The sequence below is a fragment of the Polypterus senegalus genome, unplaced genomic scaffold (assembly GCF_016835505.1).
Source record: "Polypterus senegalus isolate Bchr_013 unplaced genomic scaffold, ASM1683550v1 scaffold_219, whole genome shotgun sequence".
Taxonomy (NCBI): domain Eukaryota; kingdom Metazoa; phylum Chordata; class Cladistia; order Polypteriformes; family Polypteridae; genus Polypterus; species Polypterus senegalus.
This window is the reverse complement of record NW_024377781.1, coordinates 162,969-185,336: the sequence shown is the minus strand read 5'-3', so window position 1 is coordinate 185,336 and position 22,368 is coordinate 162,969. Positions and strand designations below refer to the sequence as shown.

At 38.1% G+C, this 22,368-nt stretch overlaps 1 protein-coding gene across 1 annotated transcript in view; it reads right to left on the bottom strand.

Annotated features, from left to right (window-relative positions):
- Nucleotides 1–21,696, bottom strand: part of LOC120519473 (tripartite motif-containing protein 16-like protein) — a 32,129-nt gene extending 10,433 nt beyond the window's left edge. Inside the window, exons 1-5 of the mRNA XM_039742475.1 lie at nucleotides 21,118–21,696; nucleotides 19,789–19,884; nucleotides 13,156–13,194; nucleotides 7,148–7,307; nucleotides 3,858–3,923 (exon numbers count right to left, since the gene is read on the bottom strand). Of these exons, the coding sequence (XP_039598409.1) occupies nucleotides 3,858–3,923; nucleotides 7,148–7,307; nucleotides 13,156–13,194; nucleotides 19,789–19,884; nucleotides 21,118–21,696 (940 nt within the window). The remainder of the gene's footprint in view (nucleotides 1–3,857; nucleotides 3,924–7,147; nucleotides 7,308–13,155; nucleotides 13,195–19,788; nucleotides 19,885–21,117) is intronic.
- Between the last annotated feature and the right edge of the window lie 672 nt (nucleotides 21,697–22,368).

The following is a 22,368-nucleotide window of genomic DNA, read 5'->3' as shown; positions in this document are numbered from 1 at the left end:
TAAATCAGTTTTCATCTCTCTTACGGTTGCTTTAATTGTTCTCCTGCTTGTAGCTTGCTGTATTGTTCCCTTGATAAGATACATTGTATCCAAGTATTTTACTGCCTCTATGGCAAAGGCTTACTTTTTACACAAAGAAAAATGCTTCAGATCACACAGCCACCCCACACTCCTCCCCCACTCCACTCCATCCTCCTCTCCTACCCTTTCCTACTCAACTCTCCCTGATCAAATATTTTTGTTTGCTAAAAAAGGGGGGAATGTGGAAGACGAATGTTCTCTTCGTTCCCTTGTACTAATTCATGTCTGAGAAGTAAGCTTCTTGTAATAGCATGCTTTGTTTTAGCAAACAGAAAAATGTTTGTGCAAAGGACTCAAGGTCTGAGCATTCCACACATGAGTCTGCCTTATCACGTTTTCCCTTAGCTTACATCTGAACGCCATAACAAAAGGAGCCAAGAAATCAAGTTGCACAAGGGGAGTTGAAGGGGCTAAAGGTTTGTGTATAATAAATGTGTTGACTGTTACATTTTATAATGATATTAAATTACGCATTCTAGGGGTATAAAACTGGACCCCACCCAACAGACGGGTTCAGAAGAGCCCTGACGCTGTCATGTATATTTGATTGTCTGCTTTTCTGAAACTCTTCTCACCGTGACTCTGAAAATAAAGCTGCTTTATTACCACACCTGCTGTCGGGTCTGAGTTTCGTCCACAGTCCCAAAATAGGTCCTTGTGGAAACCCACACATAACTGGAGCTACAGAGGACAATGATTTGCCAGACTTAACAGCAAATGTCCTACTTTCAGATAAGCTGAAAGCCATCCAAAGGTCATATCTTTAATTCCCACTTTTTATTCAAGTCGATCAATGAGCATATCATGCTCCACTGTCTCAAAATCTGCACTAAGATCCAAAAGAATCAGAAAAGCACATTTTTCTGAATCAACTGCAGACAGCAAATCATTTGTCTCTCTCAGAAGAGCTAATTGAGTGCTATATGTAGCGGCTTTCGAATGGCTGCTGGTGATTTGGAAGAAGACAGACACAGCAATACCCGAATTCTGCCGTTTATTCTACAAAGCGTCATCCAGGTTTTTTCTACAAGACAAGCAGTAAAGGGCACAGTCAGCACATGCACAGCGTCAGCGCCTCGGTCTCCTGCAAAAGCGTCATCCAGCTTTTTCTTTCTTTTAATTAAACATGTATACACAAATACAATAAATACAAAATTTAACAATTGAATATAAACAACAATAATGAAGAACAATAATTAACGTTGCAACATACCTACAAGACAAGCAGTAAAGGGCACAGTCAGCACATGCAGCGTCAAAGCTCTCGGTCTCCTGTAGCAAGCCAAACAATATACCAATGAGGTTGAATCTCCGCTAAACCAAACACTTTTAAAACCCAATTCTGCTGACCAAAAGTGACAACAGAACCTCAAAACACATCGACAACCACATGGCGTGATGGTTCCATTCAGTTTCAGACAGAAAACACTCATTTAAAACTTGTCAACTTATACAAGAGACGGAGAGCGTTGAGAAGCGCCTTACCTGCAAAAGCGTCATCCAGCTTTTGCCAGGAGTCTGCTGTACGTCACATGCGTGTCCCGTGGGTGTTACATTAATTAAAGCCCCCCCCCCGCTACAACAGACAAATAGTAACTATATACAACAGATACAATGATTACATTCACATTAAACAAAATTTACAATATATATAAAACAGAAGAATTTCAGTATATAAAAAAAAAATTTTGAAAATGTTCACAATAAAACAAACTAACTCAGCCACATATAGAATGATTTGAAACCAGACTGGAAATCATCTAGAGAACCAGCCTGATCCAGAAAGTGATTTACTGACAGAAAACAACTTTCTCCAAAATTTTAGCAAAGAAAGGTAGATTAGAAATTGGATGAAAATTATTAGGAAGAGATGGGCCCAGGTTTGCCTTCTTAAGCAATCGCTGACCCACCACATGTTTACACCATGCTGGGACTTAGCCAGTCACTAAAGAACTGTTTATGACTGGGACCAATTGTTTCAGAAACCTCCTTAAAGAAATGGGAAAGCATAATATCAGAAAGAGAGGAAGACAAGGTTAGATAAATATAAAAGATCACTGGCTGAAACTGGCTAAAAGCAGTCAGCCGAGTAATTAATCGATTCAACTGGGCTACAAGCTGGAGGAACAATCTGTGATCTATTTGTATCAATTTTATTTACAAAGAAGTTTAAAAAATTATTGGGTGTCAAGAGTTATCCAGTGCTACCATCATTCACAGGTGAACTTAGTATCCTATTAATAATACTAAACAAAATCTGGGGCTTGCGGCAGTTCTTTTGAGGTAATTTCTGAAAAATATTTCTCTCTTGCTGTTTTTGCAGCTTCCTGAAATTCACCCAAACAGTCGCTCAAAATACTATGAGATATCCGCAGTTTGTCCTTCTTCCATTTTCTCCCTGTTTTCTTATATCCTATGTCCTGTATCATCAATCCAAGGCTGTACTCTTGTGTGGAACCTTTTATTTTAAAAGGAGCTACAGTATTTAAAATATTAAAGCAATTTTGGTTGAACTAATTAACCAAATCTTCAGTATCAACATGTGAAGAGGTTTCAGTTATGCTAGTATGCTTAGAAGTCATACGGGAATTACAGAAATGAGTAGAAGTAGCAGAATTACAAAAAAATACTGACACCATATGGTTATCACGAAAACACAAACTGGCATCTAATACAAAAAGACTATGATCAGAAAGACAGGCATTATACATTTCCAAATCAGCAACTTAAAAACCACAGGAAGGCACAAGGTACAAAGTGTGTCCATGATTTGTGTCCATGATCATGAGTCGGGCCTTTGACTGATTGAATCAAATTGATAGAATCAATGAGACATCAACATTCTCTGACCAGTGGTTTATTAGGGCAGTAAATATGAACATTAAAGTCTCCAAGCATTTAAATATAATATGATTGCATCATAAGTGAGGAAAGGAAGCCTGAGAAATCTTGAATAAACTCCTCGCATGGATTTGGAGGTCTATATACAAGTGCGCACAGCACTGGCTCAGGTAAGCCAACCATGATTAACTGCAACTCAAAACTTCAATAAGAACACACAGGTAATAAATGGCACTTAAAAGAATTCTTAAAAACACTGCCAGCCTACCTCACTCATCAAAATCAGACGCAAGGCTTAGATCACTTGCATGAAGCCAGGTCTCTGTCAAAGGTAAAAAGTCCAGATGGTTCCCAAATGAATATCCATCCATCCATTATCCAACCTGCCATATCCTAACTACAGGGTCATGGGGGTCTGCTGGAGCCAATCCCAGCCAGCACAGGGCGCAAGGCAGATTATATGAGATTAGTTATGTAAATAAATAATAATTATTATTATTATTAATACAGTGTACCAAATACCACAAAAAATAAGGGAATGAGCAAAACTGAAAAGCCCTCAGAAAGGAGTGTGAAAAATGCAAAGAAAAGTGTGGAGATAGAAAAGGGCCAAAAAAACAAAAAAATACAAAGAAGGTGGGACTTTTGTGACAGGTGCACGTAACATTGGCAGGATTTCATTTGATGTTTTTGTGTGTTTTATTTACTGTGAGCTCAATTGACAATTAAGAGATTCAAGCTCAAGAGGCTGCTTTGCTGCTTTCCTGTCATGAATCCGTCTTTCCCATAATACACCCGTTACAGGACACCCACACTTTCAGCTCATCAGATACACAGCACTCACACTGCACTTTCATATCATAATCCTGCCCTGAGATATTAAAAGGGAAATGATTTCTATTTTGTTGATTCATTCAGTCAAAGCACAAACTCACATTGTAAAAACTCCTCTCTGCTCTGAGGTTCTGGAGGCTGTAAGGGGAAAACTGGAGCATGACGACCTGAAAATAAAATGAAAAAGGAAGAATAGGAACTGTGAAGATGACATAGTGTAATGTTAGTTCAATTCTTAAACATATATTACAAATGCAGTATAGTTTAAATAAAACACAAAATAATAAATAATTAAAACACAAAGCATGACAGTGTCACAAACAACACAGTTGCTTTATTTATGAAATTAAAGTAAACATTTTTTCTTTAAACGTAAATTTGAAATCATATATTATCAGACTACAAAGGAAAGCTTATATAAGGTTCCAGAATAACACCTGCAAATGGCCACACAAAAAGAGAAAAGACATGGTCACAATATTGGACCATTTGGGGGGTGACAGGAATTTGAAGTGCTGGACTTCAGGAAATATTGTAATTAATTTCAAAAATAAGTGAATTAAATAAGGACAGCGTCGGACAAACTGACTAATTCTCAAGCATTACCCTTAAAGCTAAAAGCTTTATAATGGTGGCACTTTAGAGCAGCTTCTGTGCTGGGACTGAGCAGAAAGGTACAATGAAGTTTGTCATAAGGATTTTTTTTTTTAAGATAAGATTCAAGGAGCCTCATTATCTGATTATTAATCTGATTTCTTTAGTACTGTCAATGGCTGCAATTGAGAAATCAGAGACAAAGCTGTTTAGTAAAGATTTTATAATTATGTCCAATATTGGGTGTAGAACTCTTTAGAACTGGGTCTAAACCACAGCTTATATGTCTCATATTAGACACTCAATGTAAAAACAAATAAATAAATGTATTATAGTGTAAGGGGTGACCTGATCTGATCTAATATCATCATAGCTTGAGGCTAATTTGATTTTATCAACTTTATTATTAATGACCTTCATAAGACGCTGTATTGAATTGTGTCAGACATTTCTGATCTTATTTTTAGGTCAGCTGCATTTCCAAATTAAACTCCAAAGATATTTTCCATAACTCTATTCAATATCTGTTCGAAAAATACGTTGGAGCATACAACACCATGTATATAAAACACATGAGACAAAAATGGAATAATGTTAAGTTTAAATGCGTTACCACTCTGACACAATAAAATGGACACACAAGACAGCAGACTTCAGGGGTAGTCCATTGAAGATGCTGCTTCCTACAGAAATGCTGTCATGTTGCGTGTAAATATCAGTCCTTCTAAAACTCTACACACTACAGTATCAGAATTATGATGAGGATCTTTTGAATCTCAAAGCTCATTTAGACAAAACCTGCCAAACACCAATGGTGGTAAATTGCAAACACTACAATGAAGCAAGCTTATTTTTGTAGAAACTTATTCAGATTGTTTCAATATTTCACAGCACTGAAACAGATCTTAGTTTGATGCCATTTATCTTCATTGCTCTTAAGTACACAACACTTCATCTGTACACCGATGCAAAGCCAATGAAATGAAAAAGGGGTGTTTAGCTAAGCATAAAAAGAAGCTATAAAAAGTGTTGTCTCCACCTAACATTTCTAAGAGCTCTGATTAAAAACAATGTGTGATATCACTCAGTCTCTGTGAAAGGTGGGGGGTTGAAGTGCTTGATCCACCTTCTCCACACTGTTCTGTTCTGCAGCTCCTCACCAGTCAAGCCCTTTTCCTTCAAATCTTCTTTAACTTTATCCATCCACCTCCACATCAACCACCTTTTGCTTTCTCTTTCCCCATACTTCCATTTCCATAACTGTTCTGCCCACATATCTCAAATATTTATTGTCCATACCACTTCAACCTACTTTCCAGTACTTACTTAGATGTTACTCCCATTTTAGTTGTACCTCCAATTGTCTCTCATTTCTCCTTCTCTTTTTTTTTTTGTAACTCCCCATATCTATCTTAACATTCTCCTTTTCGTCATATCCAACTTCTACTGATCCCTTTAATGCCCATTTCACAGCATTTCCAATCTTACCATACTATCTTAAAAACCTGACCGTTTACCTTCACCTTAATTCTTTGCTCATACAATACTCCTGATGCTTTATTCCAATTGTTCCATCCACACTGCACTCTGTGGATTATCTCTGCATCTAATTCCCCATCTCTGGCTAACCATCATCCTGGATATTTAAATTTCTCCACTCTCCTCAGTAGTTCACCCCTGCAGGCAGACTTCTGAACCCTGCTCCTCATTAAACCTCACATATTCAGTTTTCTTCCTACTTATCTTCAGACTTCTAGCTTAAGAAATCTTTCTCTGTTCTTCCAGCTTTCTCCATTTCTTGTTTTTGATGCTATACAGCACAATATCATCAACCCAAAGCCTGCATCAGGGGGACTGGTCTTTTATCCTGCGGACCAACACATCCATGACCAGATCAAACAAGTGAGTACTTGAAGAAGGTCCATGGTGCACATTTACTCTGACTTGAGATCTTGTCTGTTACCAAACACTGCTTTTAACCCACATCATCACTCCCTCAAAAAATCCTGGACAATCCCCATGTACTTTTCTGGTCCTCCTTTCTCTTTCATGCACCTCAAGACTTCTTGAAGTAACACTGTATTATAAGCCTTCTCCAAGTCAATAAACACCCTATGCAATCCTTTTTCTTTTTGTTGTCTCTCTGAGATGTCTCAATGCAAAGACTGCATGAGTTGTTTCTCTCCCTGGCATAAATCCAAACCGTTCCTCCCCTATGGTGGTCTCTTCTCTAAGCCTTCTCTGTATAACCCTTTCCTAAATTTTAATTTAGTGTGACATCAGCTTTATCCCTCTAAAGTTTCCACAATCCTGAATATTGTCCTTCTCCTCACATATAGGTGCAGTCACACTGTTCCTCCTCTCCTCTGGTATTCTCTCCTGTTCTTAGATCTTCTGCAATTTATCCCATATCTGCTCCCTCTTCCTCTAAACTCTTCCACACTTCTATGGTATTTCATTTGGTCCTGTTGCCTTACCATTTTTCTTTCTTTTCAGTGCCTCCTTTACTGCCACCATTCTTATTCTTGGTTCTAGCTTTCCATGTGTGACTCCACCTCTAAATATTACCCTTGGATTTTCTTTATTCAACAGTTTTTCAAAGTACTCCATCATTTATTCTTGATCCAATCATATTTCCTTAACTGCCTTATCTACCTTATCTTTAACAGCAAAGGCTGATAGATAGATGTTAAAGATCAGGCCTTCTTTGAATGTTTTAGCTCTCAGTTTTGTTTCATGATACTCTGGTCCTTGCAATGGACTTTAACAATGGAGACAACATGAACAGACGCTGTACCTGATGGAGTCAATGTCATGGTCTCCCGTTCACTGATCTTCTCCAGACTCTTCTTCAGATATGAGAGCTCCTTTAGCAGGTGCACAAAAGAGAAATCAGCAGTGACAGTGAAGCTGAGTGAGTCTCCATCAGCAGGAAGGACACAGCAAGACGAGAAATTCTGTATTAGAAAAGGAGACGGGACAAGTAAAATAAAGAAAAGGAGAGGGGACAAGGGAAATAAAAAAAAAAAGTCAGAAGAATTTGCTCTTAATTAAAGATCTGTATCGTGGACAATCAACTTAGTTAAATGGGGATGAGATTTTTCATTAATTTAGTGGTTATTTAAGATAGTATTTCAGTAAAATGAAGGGTACAATTTTATCGCCCTTGACATACTTTTAACTTTTAATAAGAGGTGAGTCATCAGACTGTAGATAAAGGGAATGAGGGTGCAGCAGAAAGGCAGGTGTAGAATTGACTTGGAACAGAAAATAAGGCATTATAGTGTAAAGAACCTAAGATGAATTAACATTGAAATTGGAGATTGCAGGGTCAGTGCTGGGACTCCAGCTTTTTCATATTTCCCAGATTAAGTAAATTAAATTAAATAAATTACACATTTAGGAAGAAAGCTATTCACTTTAATTATACAAAGGAAGTTCTGTGGCTAGATTGTGTAACTGATGAGAGACTTTGTAGTTTTGGTGGACTAATCTCCATCATCAAGCAGACAAAGTTGAGAAGGTTGCAGTGAAGTTGGATTATATAGCGCCTACAACGTGTGGAGTGTATGTAAAAGTATGTGGACATGCTCATGCCCAAATATGCTTGTTGAAAATGTCCTTGAGTGACTCAGCCAGAGCCCAGACTTGAATTTAATCAAAATCTAATTCTTTGAAGAGACCTGAAAATAGCTATCTACTTATGGTCTTCATCCAACCTTACAGAACTTGAGAGGAACTGCAGGGAAGAATCACACAAAGCCCCACATCCAGGTGTGTCAAGCTTGTTGTGTCGGGTCCAGGAAGAAACCAACCTGGAAGCCCCCAATGGGGCTTCAACTAAGTACTGAGTAAAGGGTCTGAATACTTGTGTCAAAGAAAGATTTAAGTTTTGGTTTTTTTTTTCTTAATTTTAATAGTTTTGCAAAAATTCCTAAAATCCTGTTTTTGCTTTCTCATTCTGAAGGATTAAGTGTTGATTTAATGTGTTAAATATTAATTAAATTAAATGATTTTGAGCATAAGGCTGCAATAAAACTAAATGTGAAAATGTTAAAGGATCTGAATGCTTTCGTGTACATGGAACAAGCTACCCTGTGATAGAGATGGTAGCAGAGATTCTTGTTCATATTGGAAGGATTAGGCGAATATGAAAAGGTGATCTGTATTGGGCTGAATGGTATTTTCTTGTCATATTGTAAAAGCTCCTCAGCTCTTTTGAATTTTCCTGTAAATGTTCTCTGTATTCAGCCTAATCTTTGTTCTGTGGACTTTTCCTGTCACTTCTACATCTTTTTGCAGCTTGAAAACCAAACCTGCACACAGCACTCTTGAGGTCTAACCAGTGCATTATAAAGTTTCAGCATAACCTCCTTGGACTTGTAATCACTCTGACCTGCAGGAAGTAGATACGGTCCTTGGTCTCTGAAAGCTCCTTCAGCTCAGTGTCTCTCCTCTTCAGCTCCTTGATTTCATTCTCCAGTTGCTTCACAACTCTTTCAGCTTTCTGCATTTCTCTCTTTTCTTGCTCTCTGATCTTCTCAGTCACCTTACTGGAGATTCCTTCAATACAGTGAATCAGATCAGTGAAGGTTGTCTCATTCTTCTCTACCTCTCTTTCCACAGAGATCTGATTGGATGAAGAAAGGCATTAAATTGAGACATCTAAATTGAATTATCAGTCAAAAACCACTTTTGTTGATATGCAGATTGTGTGAAAGATAGTTTGAATGTGCTGGCATGCCAGACAGGTATGGTTTCTTGTATGTTTCCGTGAGGCCAGAGTGATGGAAGGGCAGTTGGAAACTTCCTCCCAGTGCAGTATCTTACCCCAATATGTTGGATGGAAGCAAACCTCTAGCATGTAGTCTTAACAGGCAACCATATTGGGGTTTGTTGGAGCAGCTATAGTAAACTATTGGGGGACAGCTGCCTGTCTTTTGAGGACTTCGTATGACACAGACATGTTTCTTATACAAATAGCTTATCCTGGACTGGAGTAGAATAACACTTACCTGGAATTACGGGGGGCAAGGGAAGAAGTAGAGGTATTGTAAAGAAAGCCTGTGTGCTGAAAGGTAATTATGTGAAAATAAAAGAGTCTTTATGGTCCAGAGACTTGTTTGTAGTATTTGTGTTCTTGGTTTTTGGTGCCAGCTATCATACCTGTGATATTGAGATGTTAAACACAAGTGTCTAGTGGTTGGGTAAGTGTTTGTCATTTCATTTAATTTTATGAACTCTTTGTTAATTTACTTTGTTAATCTTTTTTCTATTGTCAGACTCAGAGCTTTGAGTCATTATTTCCCAGGTTCATTAGAAGTTATTTAGTCAACCATCTCCAGACCTGTTTATTCACACCTCAGTTAAATATTTTGCTCCTGTCCATTACTTTAGGTGGGTGTTTTGTGGTGTAAAAGTGTCAATGTCAGGCTTTTTAACATTTAAGTTTCTTTTCATATTGGTGGACAGGTTAATACAGGAGATTCCTAAATTATTAGCTTTGGTTTACATGTACACCCCACATTGCTTACCTATGTGACATCCACTCATCACTCTTATCTCGAACACACAAATCAAATGGAGCAATATGGCCAAGGGTTGCGACCTTGGCTTCAAAACAGAGCAAGTAACAATACCTTTACAGAGGCCAAGGACCTGTCACTGCCACTGAGCACACTTTAGAATACCTTGGCAAAGGCCAGGAGCCACTACAAGAGCTGCACTCCTGCTAGAACTTACCAAGTAAGCTGCTTTTGAAAGGGCTGCGCTAATCAAACAGAGCAAAATGTCTGAGGCTGGCAACCTCAGTTTCAATACCTTAGCAGGGTCCAGAGAGATAACTAATATCCTTCAGCTCTCTCGTCGCGAACCCTAAATGAGCTGCACAATTCTAACAGGATGAGCATGGCTTGAACCAGAACAAACATAAGAGGCACACTCCAACAAAGTTAAAAAAAAAATAAATCACTCAAACAAGAACACTGGGGCAGATGATGTCAATAAGCAAGGCATGTTTCAGTGCAGAAATATTCAAACTTTAATTTAATCAAAGAGAATTTAAGAGACACAAGGCCTTAAGAACTAAAAGTGAAAAGAAGAAGAAAATATACAACCTGAATGATTCAAGTCAGGGTCCAAAATAGCCATTTTTGCCTCAGTATAACCATGACCATGCAATTTAAAGAGTCCATTCCTCTTAGTCCCACTAAGGCATTCCTTATAAAGATGCACCATAATCAAGCAGGCTTGGTCCGTTTGCATTTTCACTTTGTGCACTTTTATCCTTATTCATTTCTGTGCATCTTCATAACTTGTTTCTTCATAACAAATGCTGTACTCTCACATTAAAAACCTTCATCATTCCTCCATTTTGAAAGCAGGTGTTCTGTCTGCCTCATGTCCATCTTTTTCCAAATATGTGTGCATCAAATCAATAGGTGCTTTTCTTACATGCCTTGATGGCCTTTCTTAGTAGCTGACATTAGCCAAAAATTCTCTTCCTAAAAAAAAAAATATCTTCCTAAAATCCTACCTGCACCTGACTGTGATGGAAGGTTGAACAGCTAAATAGGGGTGGTCATCAGTGGTGAATGTCCATGGACCGAAGTTCCACCTCGGCACTACACAAGGTGGACAGGCTTAGCAGAAACCCTGAAATAGATAGCCAAAGCTAGGAGTAGGTGCTGGAAAGACACTTAAGGTTGTAAGAGATCATTATGATTTGTTGGCTTCTTTACCCTACCAGGAGAGGATCAGTCAACACCTGGCAGACAGACATTTGAAATACACAAAATGTCTAGTCACAGTGTAAAATATATAGTCAATGACAACATAAACAGGGCTTCTGAATGTTCAGCCAGAGGCACTGCATCCGGTAGGAATGGAGGCAACAAGTCCATTCAGGTCATCAACCAGCAAAATCCTTGTGATCAAAGTGTGCTGTTCAACACAAAAGAAGCAATGCATATTGTAATGTGAAATGTCAAAACATTATTTAGCCCAGGGCAATTGGACATAGTGATACATTAACTACAGCAGTAAAGGTGGAGTATCATTTGATTATCTGAAACCAGATGGACAGGAGCAGGAGAATTTGGAGGATGAACGTAAGATCATTTACTCTGGTATAGATGATGGGAATCATCAATTGGGGTTATATTATTATTGTCCATGTATTGTAAAGCTACAATAATAAAGGTATACAAACCTACTGCAGATTCATCAGACGGCGCTAAAGATGCATTTTACACATTATTGCAACAAGTGATTAATAGCACATTGAATACTAATATAACGATCATCATGGGGGATTTTAATGCGAAGCTGGGAGCCATTTGGAACAATTGCAAAGGGGCAATTGGAAAGTTTGGATATGAGGCAGAGAACAAACAGGGTGAGAGACTTTTACAATTCTGCCTGAATAACAATCTCAAAATAATTAACACAGTCTTCTACCACAGGAAGGCAAATAGGAAATAGATGTGGAAATCACTAAATGGGACAACACATAACATGATAGACTTCATAATAGTGAATAAAAGATGGCAGTCTAGTGTAAGTAATATGCAGAGCCTTTCCAAAGCAAATGCAGGATCAGATCATCAACTAGTAAGGGCAAAGATCAAAGTGAAACTCAAAGGATTACAGAGACAGACGCCTGTAAGCAGATTCAATGTTGAACAATTGAAGAAAGAAACAGTGATGCTGGAGTATCACAATATAATACAAATAAACAGTGACTTAAGGCAGGAATACAAGGAATTAAGTTGAAATGCTGTAGGAAAGAAAAAACATTTACACTGAAACTGCAGAGAAGGTCCTGGGCTACAGGAGAAAAGAAAAAATCAAAATTCAGAAGGAATATAATGAAATAACATGAGAAATAAAAAGGAGATCAAAACTGCGTAAAGAGAAATGATTAGAAAATAAATGCTAAGAAATACAAACCAGTGACACTTACTGTATAACACACCAAAACTGTACAAGACAGTGCATGAAATCTGTGACACCTTCCTTCCTAAATTGTCTGCAGTCAAGAAAAAGAGGGACCAACAATAGAAGAAAGGAAATAGAAGATACTGTACATGGGAGGAGTTTTTTTATGAACTGTAAAATATATAAAACCTGGTAGATGTTGCAGTACTTACTGAGCTGGAAAGAAGAAATGAGAGCCAAACAATGTAGAACTTTCTTAAAGGTTAGGTAAAAATGGAAATTATGGCACTGAAAAAGGGAATGGCAACAGTAATAGATAATGTCACTGCTGAAATAATACAAGCCAGAGAACACAGCTCAGTTTAGTTGATGCACACACTGTGGAACAAAATATATGCAAAACAAGTGTCCAAAATATTGGGGTAAAGCCTTCACCGTGCCAATATACAAGAAAGATGACAAAAAGGACTGCAGTGACCATAGAGGCATCAGCCTTCTGAGTATTCCAGGGAAAATGTATACAAGAATGTTACAATGACTAAAACAATGAGTAGAAACAGTAACATTGGAAGAGTAAGAAGGTTTCAGAGTTGGGAGAGGTACAGTTGACTAATTATTTGTGATTTGGCAGTTGGCGGAAAAATACTGCTAACAAAACCGAACACCGTACAGTAACTTAATAGACTTCCAACAAGCATTTGACAGTGTGTGGCACAAGGGGCTTTGGAACATATGGAATGTCAGAACACCTAATCCAGCTGCTCGAAGACCTGTAAAGTAAATCTCTTATTGTAGTACAAGTAGAAAGTGAGCTCATAGACTGGTATGACCATCAGAGTCAGACAGGGCTGCAACTTGTCGCTATACCTGTTCAACCTTCTTCTGGAAGCCATCATACAGGAGGCTCTGGCAGACACAGAGGCAGGTATAAAAGTCAGTGGTGAGGTTATAAATAGCCTCAGATTAGCTGACGACATCAATCTCATCAGTGTAACTGAAGATCAGCAAGAACTCACAAAGAAAATGGACATGACCAGCAGGTGGTACGGACTACTGATCAACAAATTAAAAATGAAGAAAATGGTAGTAAGCAAGTACAAAAAGCAACAGCAGCTAAAAATAAAGCTGCGAGGAGAAGATTTAAAACAGGTGAAGATATTTTTCTATCTGAGTGGCATGCTAACACAGTATGGATGCAACATGGCAGATGTCAAAAGAAGAATTAGACTTTTCTTTGCTGTCTTTGTAAAACTAAACAAGCTATGGAAATCAAAAAATATAGCAATCAAAACAAAAGCCAAAATGTACGAAACCCTGGTAATTCCAGTCATGGTGTATGACTATAAATGTATGAATATATTTAATAAAATTAAATATTATATTAATTATAATAATAATTATAACAAATTACTATAATAAATATATTAATTGAATATTTTTAATGGTGGTGCCTGAGGAAAGACAAATGCAAGATAGAAGTAGCAGAAATGAACTGACTATGAAAAGATCTTGCGAGTAACCAGGCTACACAGAATGATGACACACTGACGCAGGAAGAAACATTAAATGATTGAATTCGGGAACTGATGGCTCCTCGTGGTTTGGATATGTTACCAGAATGAAAGGAAGACAGTTGCTACAAAGGGTTATGCACTGCCACATCACAGGAAAAAGAGCAAGAGGAGGTGGATCTGGCCACAAAAAGAACAGAATGGAGACATTTTGTGAATTCATCTTCAGCAATAAACTGAAAGAATGAATAGCCAGAAATCAGATAATTGAGAATTTACCCTTAGTGGTCTTTCGTTTCTGTCAGCTTTAAGTTGCTTTAAGCAAATTGTGAGGTACAAGTTAAATAGCAAGTCCCCAAAAGCCCCCATTTCACAGACATATACACATTGGTTAGCTTACCTGAGCAGAAACATACACCATTCAAACAGATAAAACTTCTTCTTAATGTTTGCTGTGATTTTGCATATTTCTCTATTTTAGCTTGTATATTTGGATCCCGGAATTCAATGCTCTGCTAAAATACATTGTTGTTTGTCAGCACCTCTTGTCCTCTGCCTGCATTTAATTTTTGCTAAACTCTTGGTTAAATGCACACAATTAAAAGCTGTGCTACAACTTAATGGACTCCATTTCCCAGCTGCCCCGGGCATATTCTCCGGTTTGGATGTTTGAGGAGAACGCAGGGGCTGCTGGGGACAAGAGGGGCTGGTGGGAAGCTTAATAAGGGTGCTGGCTAAGCAGAAAAACAAGGTTGTCTGTGTTTCTGTTCACCCATTTGTCTCGTCTGCCTTTACCTCTGTGGAATATTGTTTATACCCTGGATTGTGAACCTGTAAGGATGTATGGACTGTCTTGTGCCATGTGAGTGGCGTTGGATTGATTGTTATGCTTCATGGGATGGAGTGCTCCCCAAATATCACCCCTCTCCACATCAGGACTACCAGTAGAACTGTTTATTACATTACTTAACACTAGAATTACCAGAGCCTACGAAAAAACTTGTAATTCCGTCCCACCTTAAATTGCTTCTTAAATCCCTTCACACCTCTCCGCCAGCGTCCTTTGTCATCTAAATGTGCTGATAAAGAGAAGGTAGAAGCAGCCGGCTATTCCATCCCCCCACCGAATTAGAAAGTGCACAAACTTCTCACAGCTCATACCTTGATTGAGTATCTATGAGTGAAGTGGAGTTTTAGAGTGGAAATAATAGATCATTATTTGGAACACACGCATTTCATGTCTGTTCCGTTTCTACAGTAATCTGTGTCAACACATTGTTAAAACAGAAACTTTTTTTATATTCTAGTAGTAGATGACAAAATGTAGGCATAAACTATATAATGTATGAAGCCTGAAGTCCAAATATCAAAGAAACATTTTCATAAAAGGTTCAAATATAACACACCAATTGCGCTTTTATTCAAAAATATAACTGCAGAAACAAAAAGCCGCCTTAACATGTGACATTGACAGCAGTTTATTATAACTTCCTCCGTGGTGCAATGGAATCAGTTCTTGCCTTGGAATCAAAAGGTCACGAGTCCGTTTTGAGAAGTAAACTGCTCTTAGTCTTACTGTTTTAGAATAAAAGCATACATTTGATTTCAGTCTGTAACAGCCGGTGCAATTTATGATCCTTGTAAAGGTTAGCTTTGTTTTGTTTTTTTTAATTCACTTTTTATTCTCTCAGTCACGTTCAGAATCAATCCATACAACCCCATCTGACACGGCTGTTTTCACTAAAGACGCGCTATAGCTCTGCAGTGTACCACGATGTATACTAATGCCCCCCCATCCCGGGTTCTGACACACAGACGCTGGCGAAGCTGCCTTCTTCGTATCTCACCGTCACTTGCTTTTCTTTTTATTCAGTTTAATTGAGTGTTCCTGCCAGTCCCCGCATGTTGCTGTATGCTGTTTCTTTTGTACTCCAGGACATGCAGAGGAGAGAATGGTAAAGAGCAGTAACCTCGGCGCTATATGCAATCATCAGACACTCCCCATCTGCCCGTGTCGTTCAAACACAGGAACATATATTGGTGTAAAAGTATAACAAAAGTGCACTTTTATTCAAGTGCACTTTTTCCATCGCCTTTTCCTGTAAGAAGCAATGTACACACTTCTCTCTATGCTGTGGTTTCTATTACACACCTGAAAGAAAGAGACAATACATGTGAAAATATCGCACTAATGCAATATTATTTGAAAACGAACAGCGTCAGATCGGGTGTGAATTTACGCAGGAACTGGAAATTCTCTGATGCGGGACCTTCCCCCAGAGAAGAAAGTACAGTGTCAGGTGCTCATTCAGTGTAATAGAAACCATAGCACAGAGAGGTGTGTGCACGGCAACAAGTACACGTGTCGTGAAATGTAGGAAGGACGGTCCTTGGGTGTGTGGAACTGTTAATATTTGAATGTGATGATTTTATATAGCACGAAATGAAAATCTGCACTTCTTAGCATTGCACCATGCAAGCTGTCGTATCAATCGCCTACTGTAACTTGCTTTCTTTTTTCTTTGGTTATACAGGTTGTCTTGAATAAAAGTGCACTTGTTTTGTTTGCGAAATGAAGTGTCTGCGTGCACTTTTCGTGGCATTACACGTGTATTTTTTGAGCATGCCCGTTTGAGCAGTATAACAAGTATTGAAAAGTATAACAAAACAACGGGCAGATGGGGAGTGTCTGATGATTGCATATAGCGCCGAAGTTACTGGTCTTTACCATTCTCTCCTCTGCATGTCCTGGAGTACAAAAGAAACAGCATACAGCAACATGCGGGACTGGCAGGAACACTCAATAAAACTGAATAAAAAGAAAATCAAGTGACGGTGAGATACTGAAGAAGGCAGCTTCGCCAGCGTTTGTGTGTCAGAACCGGGGGTAGGGGTTGCGTTAGTGTGCAGCGTGGTACACTGCAGAGCTATAGCGCGTCTTTATGTGAAAACAGCCGTGTCAGATGGGGTTGTATGGATTGATTCTGAACGCGACTGAGAGAATGAAAAGTGAATAATAAAAAAAGCTAACCTTTACAAGGATCATAAATTGCACCGGCTGTTACAGACTGAAATCAAATGTATGTTTTTATTCTAAAATAGTAAGACTAACAGCAGTTTACTTCTGAAAATGGAGGGGCGCAGGATCAAACTCGTAACCTCTTGATTACCAAAAGGGGGCTGAGTCTATTGAACCACGGAGGCAGTTACCATAAATGGCTGTCAATGTCGCATGTTAAGGCGGCTTTTTGTTTCTGCAGTTATATTTTTGAATAAAAGCACAATTGTTTTGTTATTCTTGTGAAAATGTTTCTTTGCTATTAGGACTTCAGGCTTCATACATTATATAGTTTATGCCTACATTTTGTCATCTACTACTAGAATATAAAAAACGTTTCTGTTTTGACAATGTGTTTACACAGATTACTGTAGAAACGGAACAGACATGAAATGCGTGTGTTCCAAACAACGATCTATTATTTCCACTCTAAAACTCCACTTCACTCCCAGATACTCAATCAAGGCATGAGCTGAGAGAAGTTCGTGCACGTTCTAAATTGTTGGAGGGATGGAATAGCCGGCTGCTCCAAGCTTCTTTTTATCAGCACATTTAGAAGACAAAGGGCGCTGGCGGAGAGGTGTGAAGGGATTTAAGAAGCAGTTTAAGGTGGGACGGAATTACGAGTTTTTTCGTAGGCTCTGGTAATTCTAGTGTTAAGGAAAGCTGTTCCCAGGATCATTAGCTTTTACTCCACACCACTTCTCCTGTTACTGCTGCATTAGGACTGATTTATGGATATTGTTGCAGGTGTTTCTTGCTAGGTGTTTATTGTTGTGTGTTGTATTTGTTATCACTGTAGGGGAGGGGGAGGGTTTTCTGATTGTATGTTGTTTATATTTACTTTCCGTTTAATAAATTATTCATTTGTTTATTTAATTTATTAGATTTTGTGTCTCTGTCTGTGAGTGAGTGTGGGTCGGGCCAAGGATGGGAGCCACCAAAAAAGAAATAAATAACCCCTTTTCCCTTATAGGCCCTATTGTATCGCTTTAGTCTGAGTCAGGGTTTATTTGGTTGTTTGCTACATCTTATATAAAATAAAACATCCAAATGAAATATTATAAATCTTGTGCAATAAAATAAAAAATAAATCTTCACTTTTTGAACTCTATTACAGTGGGACAGTCAGATACCATATTCACAAAAGTAACATTAGAAGACACTATACAAAAGTGCAAAACTCCATTACAGGTTTCACATGTGCAGTGCTGGAGATCACTAAGCCGCCCCTCAATGTGGTGACATCACAAACATAAAAAGGCTTACTGGATCTTTAAGCTCAACACAGTTCAGGCAACTGGTATTTCATGTTTCCTAAAAAAGACTCTCCCATTTAGCTCCACTTCTGATGACTCTGATCTACCATGTTTTTATTTTCTATGTATATTTGTATTTTGATAGTTATTTGTGTTTCACTGTATTTATTATTTATGAAATCTCAGTTTGCTACACATTTGATAACATTTTCCATTTTGCTTGTTTCTATCACAATTTACTTCCCTTCTTCACCTCTTCTTTCTTCCTCATAAAAGGTTGACCTCAGAGTGACTGTCCTTTTAAGGTTCAAGAGCTCATGTCCTGGACGGTACAGAGTGTAAGTGTTGTACTGAATTTGATTGTAGTCAGAAGCAAAACACGGACATTACAAGTTAAAGTGTTTGTACTTTATAAGATAAAAGCTCTGGTATTAAAACTTACAGGTCACATGTAGGCAGTGGCATTAGGCTAGAAAGTAAGAGAGAAACCATTGAAGAGTCAGTCATCTAGGGAGAAGAACAGGAATTATGGGAAAGTTCAGAACAGATCAAGACACACAAGAGAAGCAATGGGAAAAGCATGTGAGATTATATTTAACATATATGGACATGTAGAAAAGACCAAAGATATTAATAACTACTGTATTTAGTGTAAGTTTATATCTAGATTAATCATTTTTAAACAAGTTAAACACATCCAAACAAATTTTAAAAATCTCACAGAAAGTGCTGTGAAGAAGCAGTCTTTTGTTACGGTTTTGCCTTTGTCCAGTCTGATAGCGGTCACAGGACATCGTATCTTTGATTGCCTGTACAACAAATAGTTCTGAGTAGACATCAACACAGCATCAACTCTGGTCATTGCTGCTCTTGTGAAAAGAATGGAGATAAACACCATCAACTCAGGGAGGGAGAGGCAAGTGTGTTGTACCACGTGAACGTCACTGACAAAATAAAACTAAATAATAAAAAACACAAGTGCTAACTTCTACAAGTAGCCAAAATTTACACTGGGTGTTACAGACTCAAATTAAATGTATGTTTTTATGATATTGTACTAATATAATAACAGATCACTACTCCAAACATGGAGAGCCTGGTCTCGTTGAGTTATAAGGCAGCAGTTCTTACTTCTGCACCATTGAAGAACACATATGAACTCCCTGTCAATTGTCATTTGAGCTTGGGTTTGTAACTCACTGACAGCCACCTGTAAATCGAACCCTTTTCTTTTTCTTTGGTTATATTCTATAATAAAGTGCACATGTTAATTTGATATTTGGATTAAAGTCTTCACATATACACTTCCTATCATTATTATAACATGGAAAAAGTTTGTGTTTTAGGTATATGTTCAGCATTTCTTGCATTTCTCACAATTCTTTTTGTCTTACACTTACCCAGATCTTTGTAGGCATGAAACAGACATGAAATGCATGTATTTCAAATAACAGTATACTGTATTATTTACCCTCTACAACTCCAGGCACATCACACACAGATAAGGAGCATGTGAAACTAATGAATGAAACTCAAATTTAGGAAAACTGGAAATTTAAATGCATCAATGTCACTACTAATGTCTCATCATCACCAGAGATGATTGGCCAGATCTTGTAGTTTTAATTTATTTCTCCTCTTTGATATGAATTGCCATCTTAATTTCACTCACCTTTAACTGCCCCATTGTCCCCCTCGTCTCGTCTAGTTTCTTCTCTCTGTCCTTGATTCTCTTCCTGATTACACTCAGTGTCGCTCCTAGCTGTTTCTGTTTGTAAAACAATATCACAAGTGTAGCAATAAGAATGTGTACAAGACTCAGTTGTATGTTAATACTTTTAAAACTAATAGAGAAGGAAAGCAGAAACAGAGCAAAACAGATGGGTAATATGAATAATTTTGTTTTTCCATTAGCCATTGATGTAATTTCACCAGTATATTGGCCGTCTGATTGATGAAGCACCTTAGATATCCACAAATATCAGTCAGACTTTCCATCTGACTATGTATTCTCTCACTTTTCTTTCACTTTCAATCTGTAACTGTAGCCCTCTCTCGGATCATTTTCTGCAATGTTTGCATGATATGGAGCACCAGGGTAACTAATGAGCTGTGACTGGGCACGACCTGCTGTTTGTCCAGCATTGATCCCCATTGTGTCAGGAACTTTCTTATCTATGTTCTCCAAAGAAACGCAAGATTAAATGTTTGTTTTGGCCATTAGTACAAACAACACATAATAAGTAACAGAAACTAAAAATCTAGTTTTGTGTGAAATATTCCTTTCATGGAAGCAGAGAAGATTAAGAGAAGATTAGAAAGCAAGTATCAGGTAGAGCTCTGTAGTGAAATGTCAATATGGGAAGAGCTTTATCAGACAGTGTAGATCAGGTGAGCTTCACAGCTGAGCAAGAACACATTGCCATCATTGTTTCATTATTTATTTTTTTCTAATACATCCCTGAATGACTGGAACAATTGATACTTTTGTTTGGGGTTTTGACACTCAGTTTTGACTTTTCTTATTGATTTTAAGGCATCCTCAGGCAGCTGATTATTTACTTATTAAAGTAAGACCATCTACACTGGAAAGCTCCTTACAAATGTGTGCATAATTAAAGAATATTAGACCTATTTATTCTGGTTGACATGTGCCTCTAATGTATCTCTTACATTACCTCTTAGATACTCCAAACACAAGTGAAGAGAGCACAGAGACTCATCTCGGTTTAATAAGTGTACTCAGCTCACTTGACTGTACATGGATAACATCTGGGCTCTCTCTTCTCAAGTCTCTTCCTGACTCCACTGAGTGTCACATTATATTCTGTTTCATGCCTTTCACTCAATCTCACCAGGATAGGCTCTAGTTCCCTATTGTCCATTATTGAAAAATCATGCTTATAAGATGGATGAGCAGATTTTTCTATTATACTACATTCACAAATCTCTAAACTCTTGTTATTTATTTTGTTTCTATTAAACAGTAAACCCCACTCACCAGTTTCTCTTCTCTTTCTGTCTCCAGCTCTACTGTTTTATGATTTTTATGTCCAGTCACCACACACATCATGCAGATGCACATCTCATCTGTTTTGCAAAATATTTCCAGACTTTTCTGATGTTTTGCACAGAGTTTCTTCTTTAGATTTCCATCAGCATCGACCAACTTGTGGTGCTTCAGGGCATCTCCTTCAAAGTGAGGCTTCAGGTGAATCTGACAGTAGGAAGCCGGGCAAGTTAGACAGGACTTTACCGCTCTGAATTTTTTCCCAGTACAGGCATCACACTCCACATCTCCGGGACTGGCATAATTCTGAGATGTAATAGAACCGAGTCCTGTCTTCTTTAATTTCTGAATTACTTCATTTAGCAGAGTGTTTCTGCGCAACTGAGGTATTGGGAAAAAGACATCTCTGCACAAAGGACAGCGGTACACTTGGCTTTGACTCCAGCAATTAGTGATACACTTCAGACAGAAATTGTGACCACAGGGGATGGTGGCAGGGTCACTCAGGGTGTCCAGACATACCGAGCAAGTGGTCTCATCCTGAAATCCACACAGCTGGGCTTCAGCCATCGTCAGTCAGAGGGGAGGCATACAGAGAAAATCAATCAGACAGACAAGGAAGTGACTTGTGAAGAAACAAAACTAAAAGTTTCTCCTTAATTGATAAGAATGAGGAGGAGTTTTAAAGTGAAACCTGAGAGCACACAAAGATAACGCATGAGGAGGCACTCAGTAATCAATGGTTAATATGAGACTTGAACTGTTGGGGGTGTTTTTAATGTTCAATTCAGTTCATTTCAACGTGTTTTTTTTTTTTTGGAGAGTGCAAATACCTTTTGAAAGGTGCAAAGCTCTGTACACATTTAGAAATACTGAAAATAAAAACAAATACTTTTCTCCATATAACAAGATTTGTGAACACCAAGCAGCACTCATCAGACCAACACTGTTGCTGTTCAATTAATTTCTTCCATTCCACACACATTCTCGTTTTCCTCTTCTCTCAGTTGTCTCTCTGAAAACAGTTTTGAAGGGCTACATTTTTATTTCTCCAATCTCCTAATTATACACCTAAATCTTCATGTTGAATAAATGCATTTCTTAATTCTATGGCTTGTTATCATTCTCGTTCTGTCAAATCAGACAAAAAAAAAATACCTGACCATAAATAGGGGGAGCCTGACCCTAGGAAACTGCAAGTCTTCTGACTACAAGTCCACAAATTAACGTGAACTGGCCAAA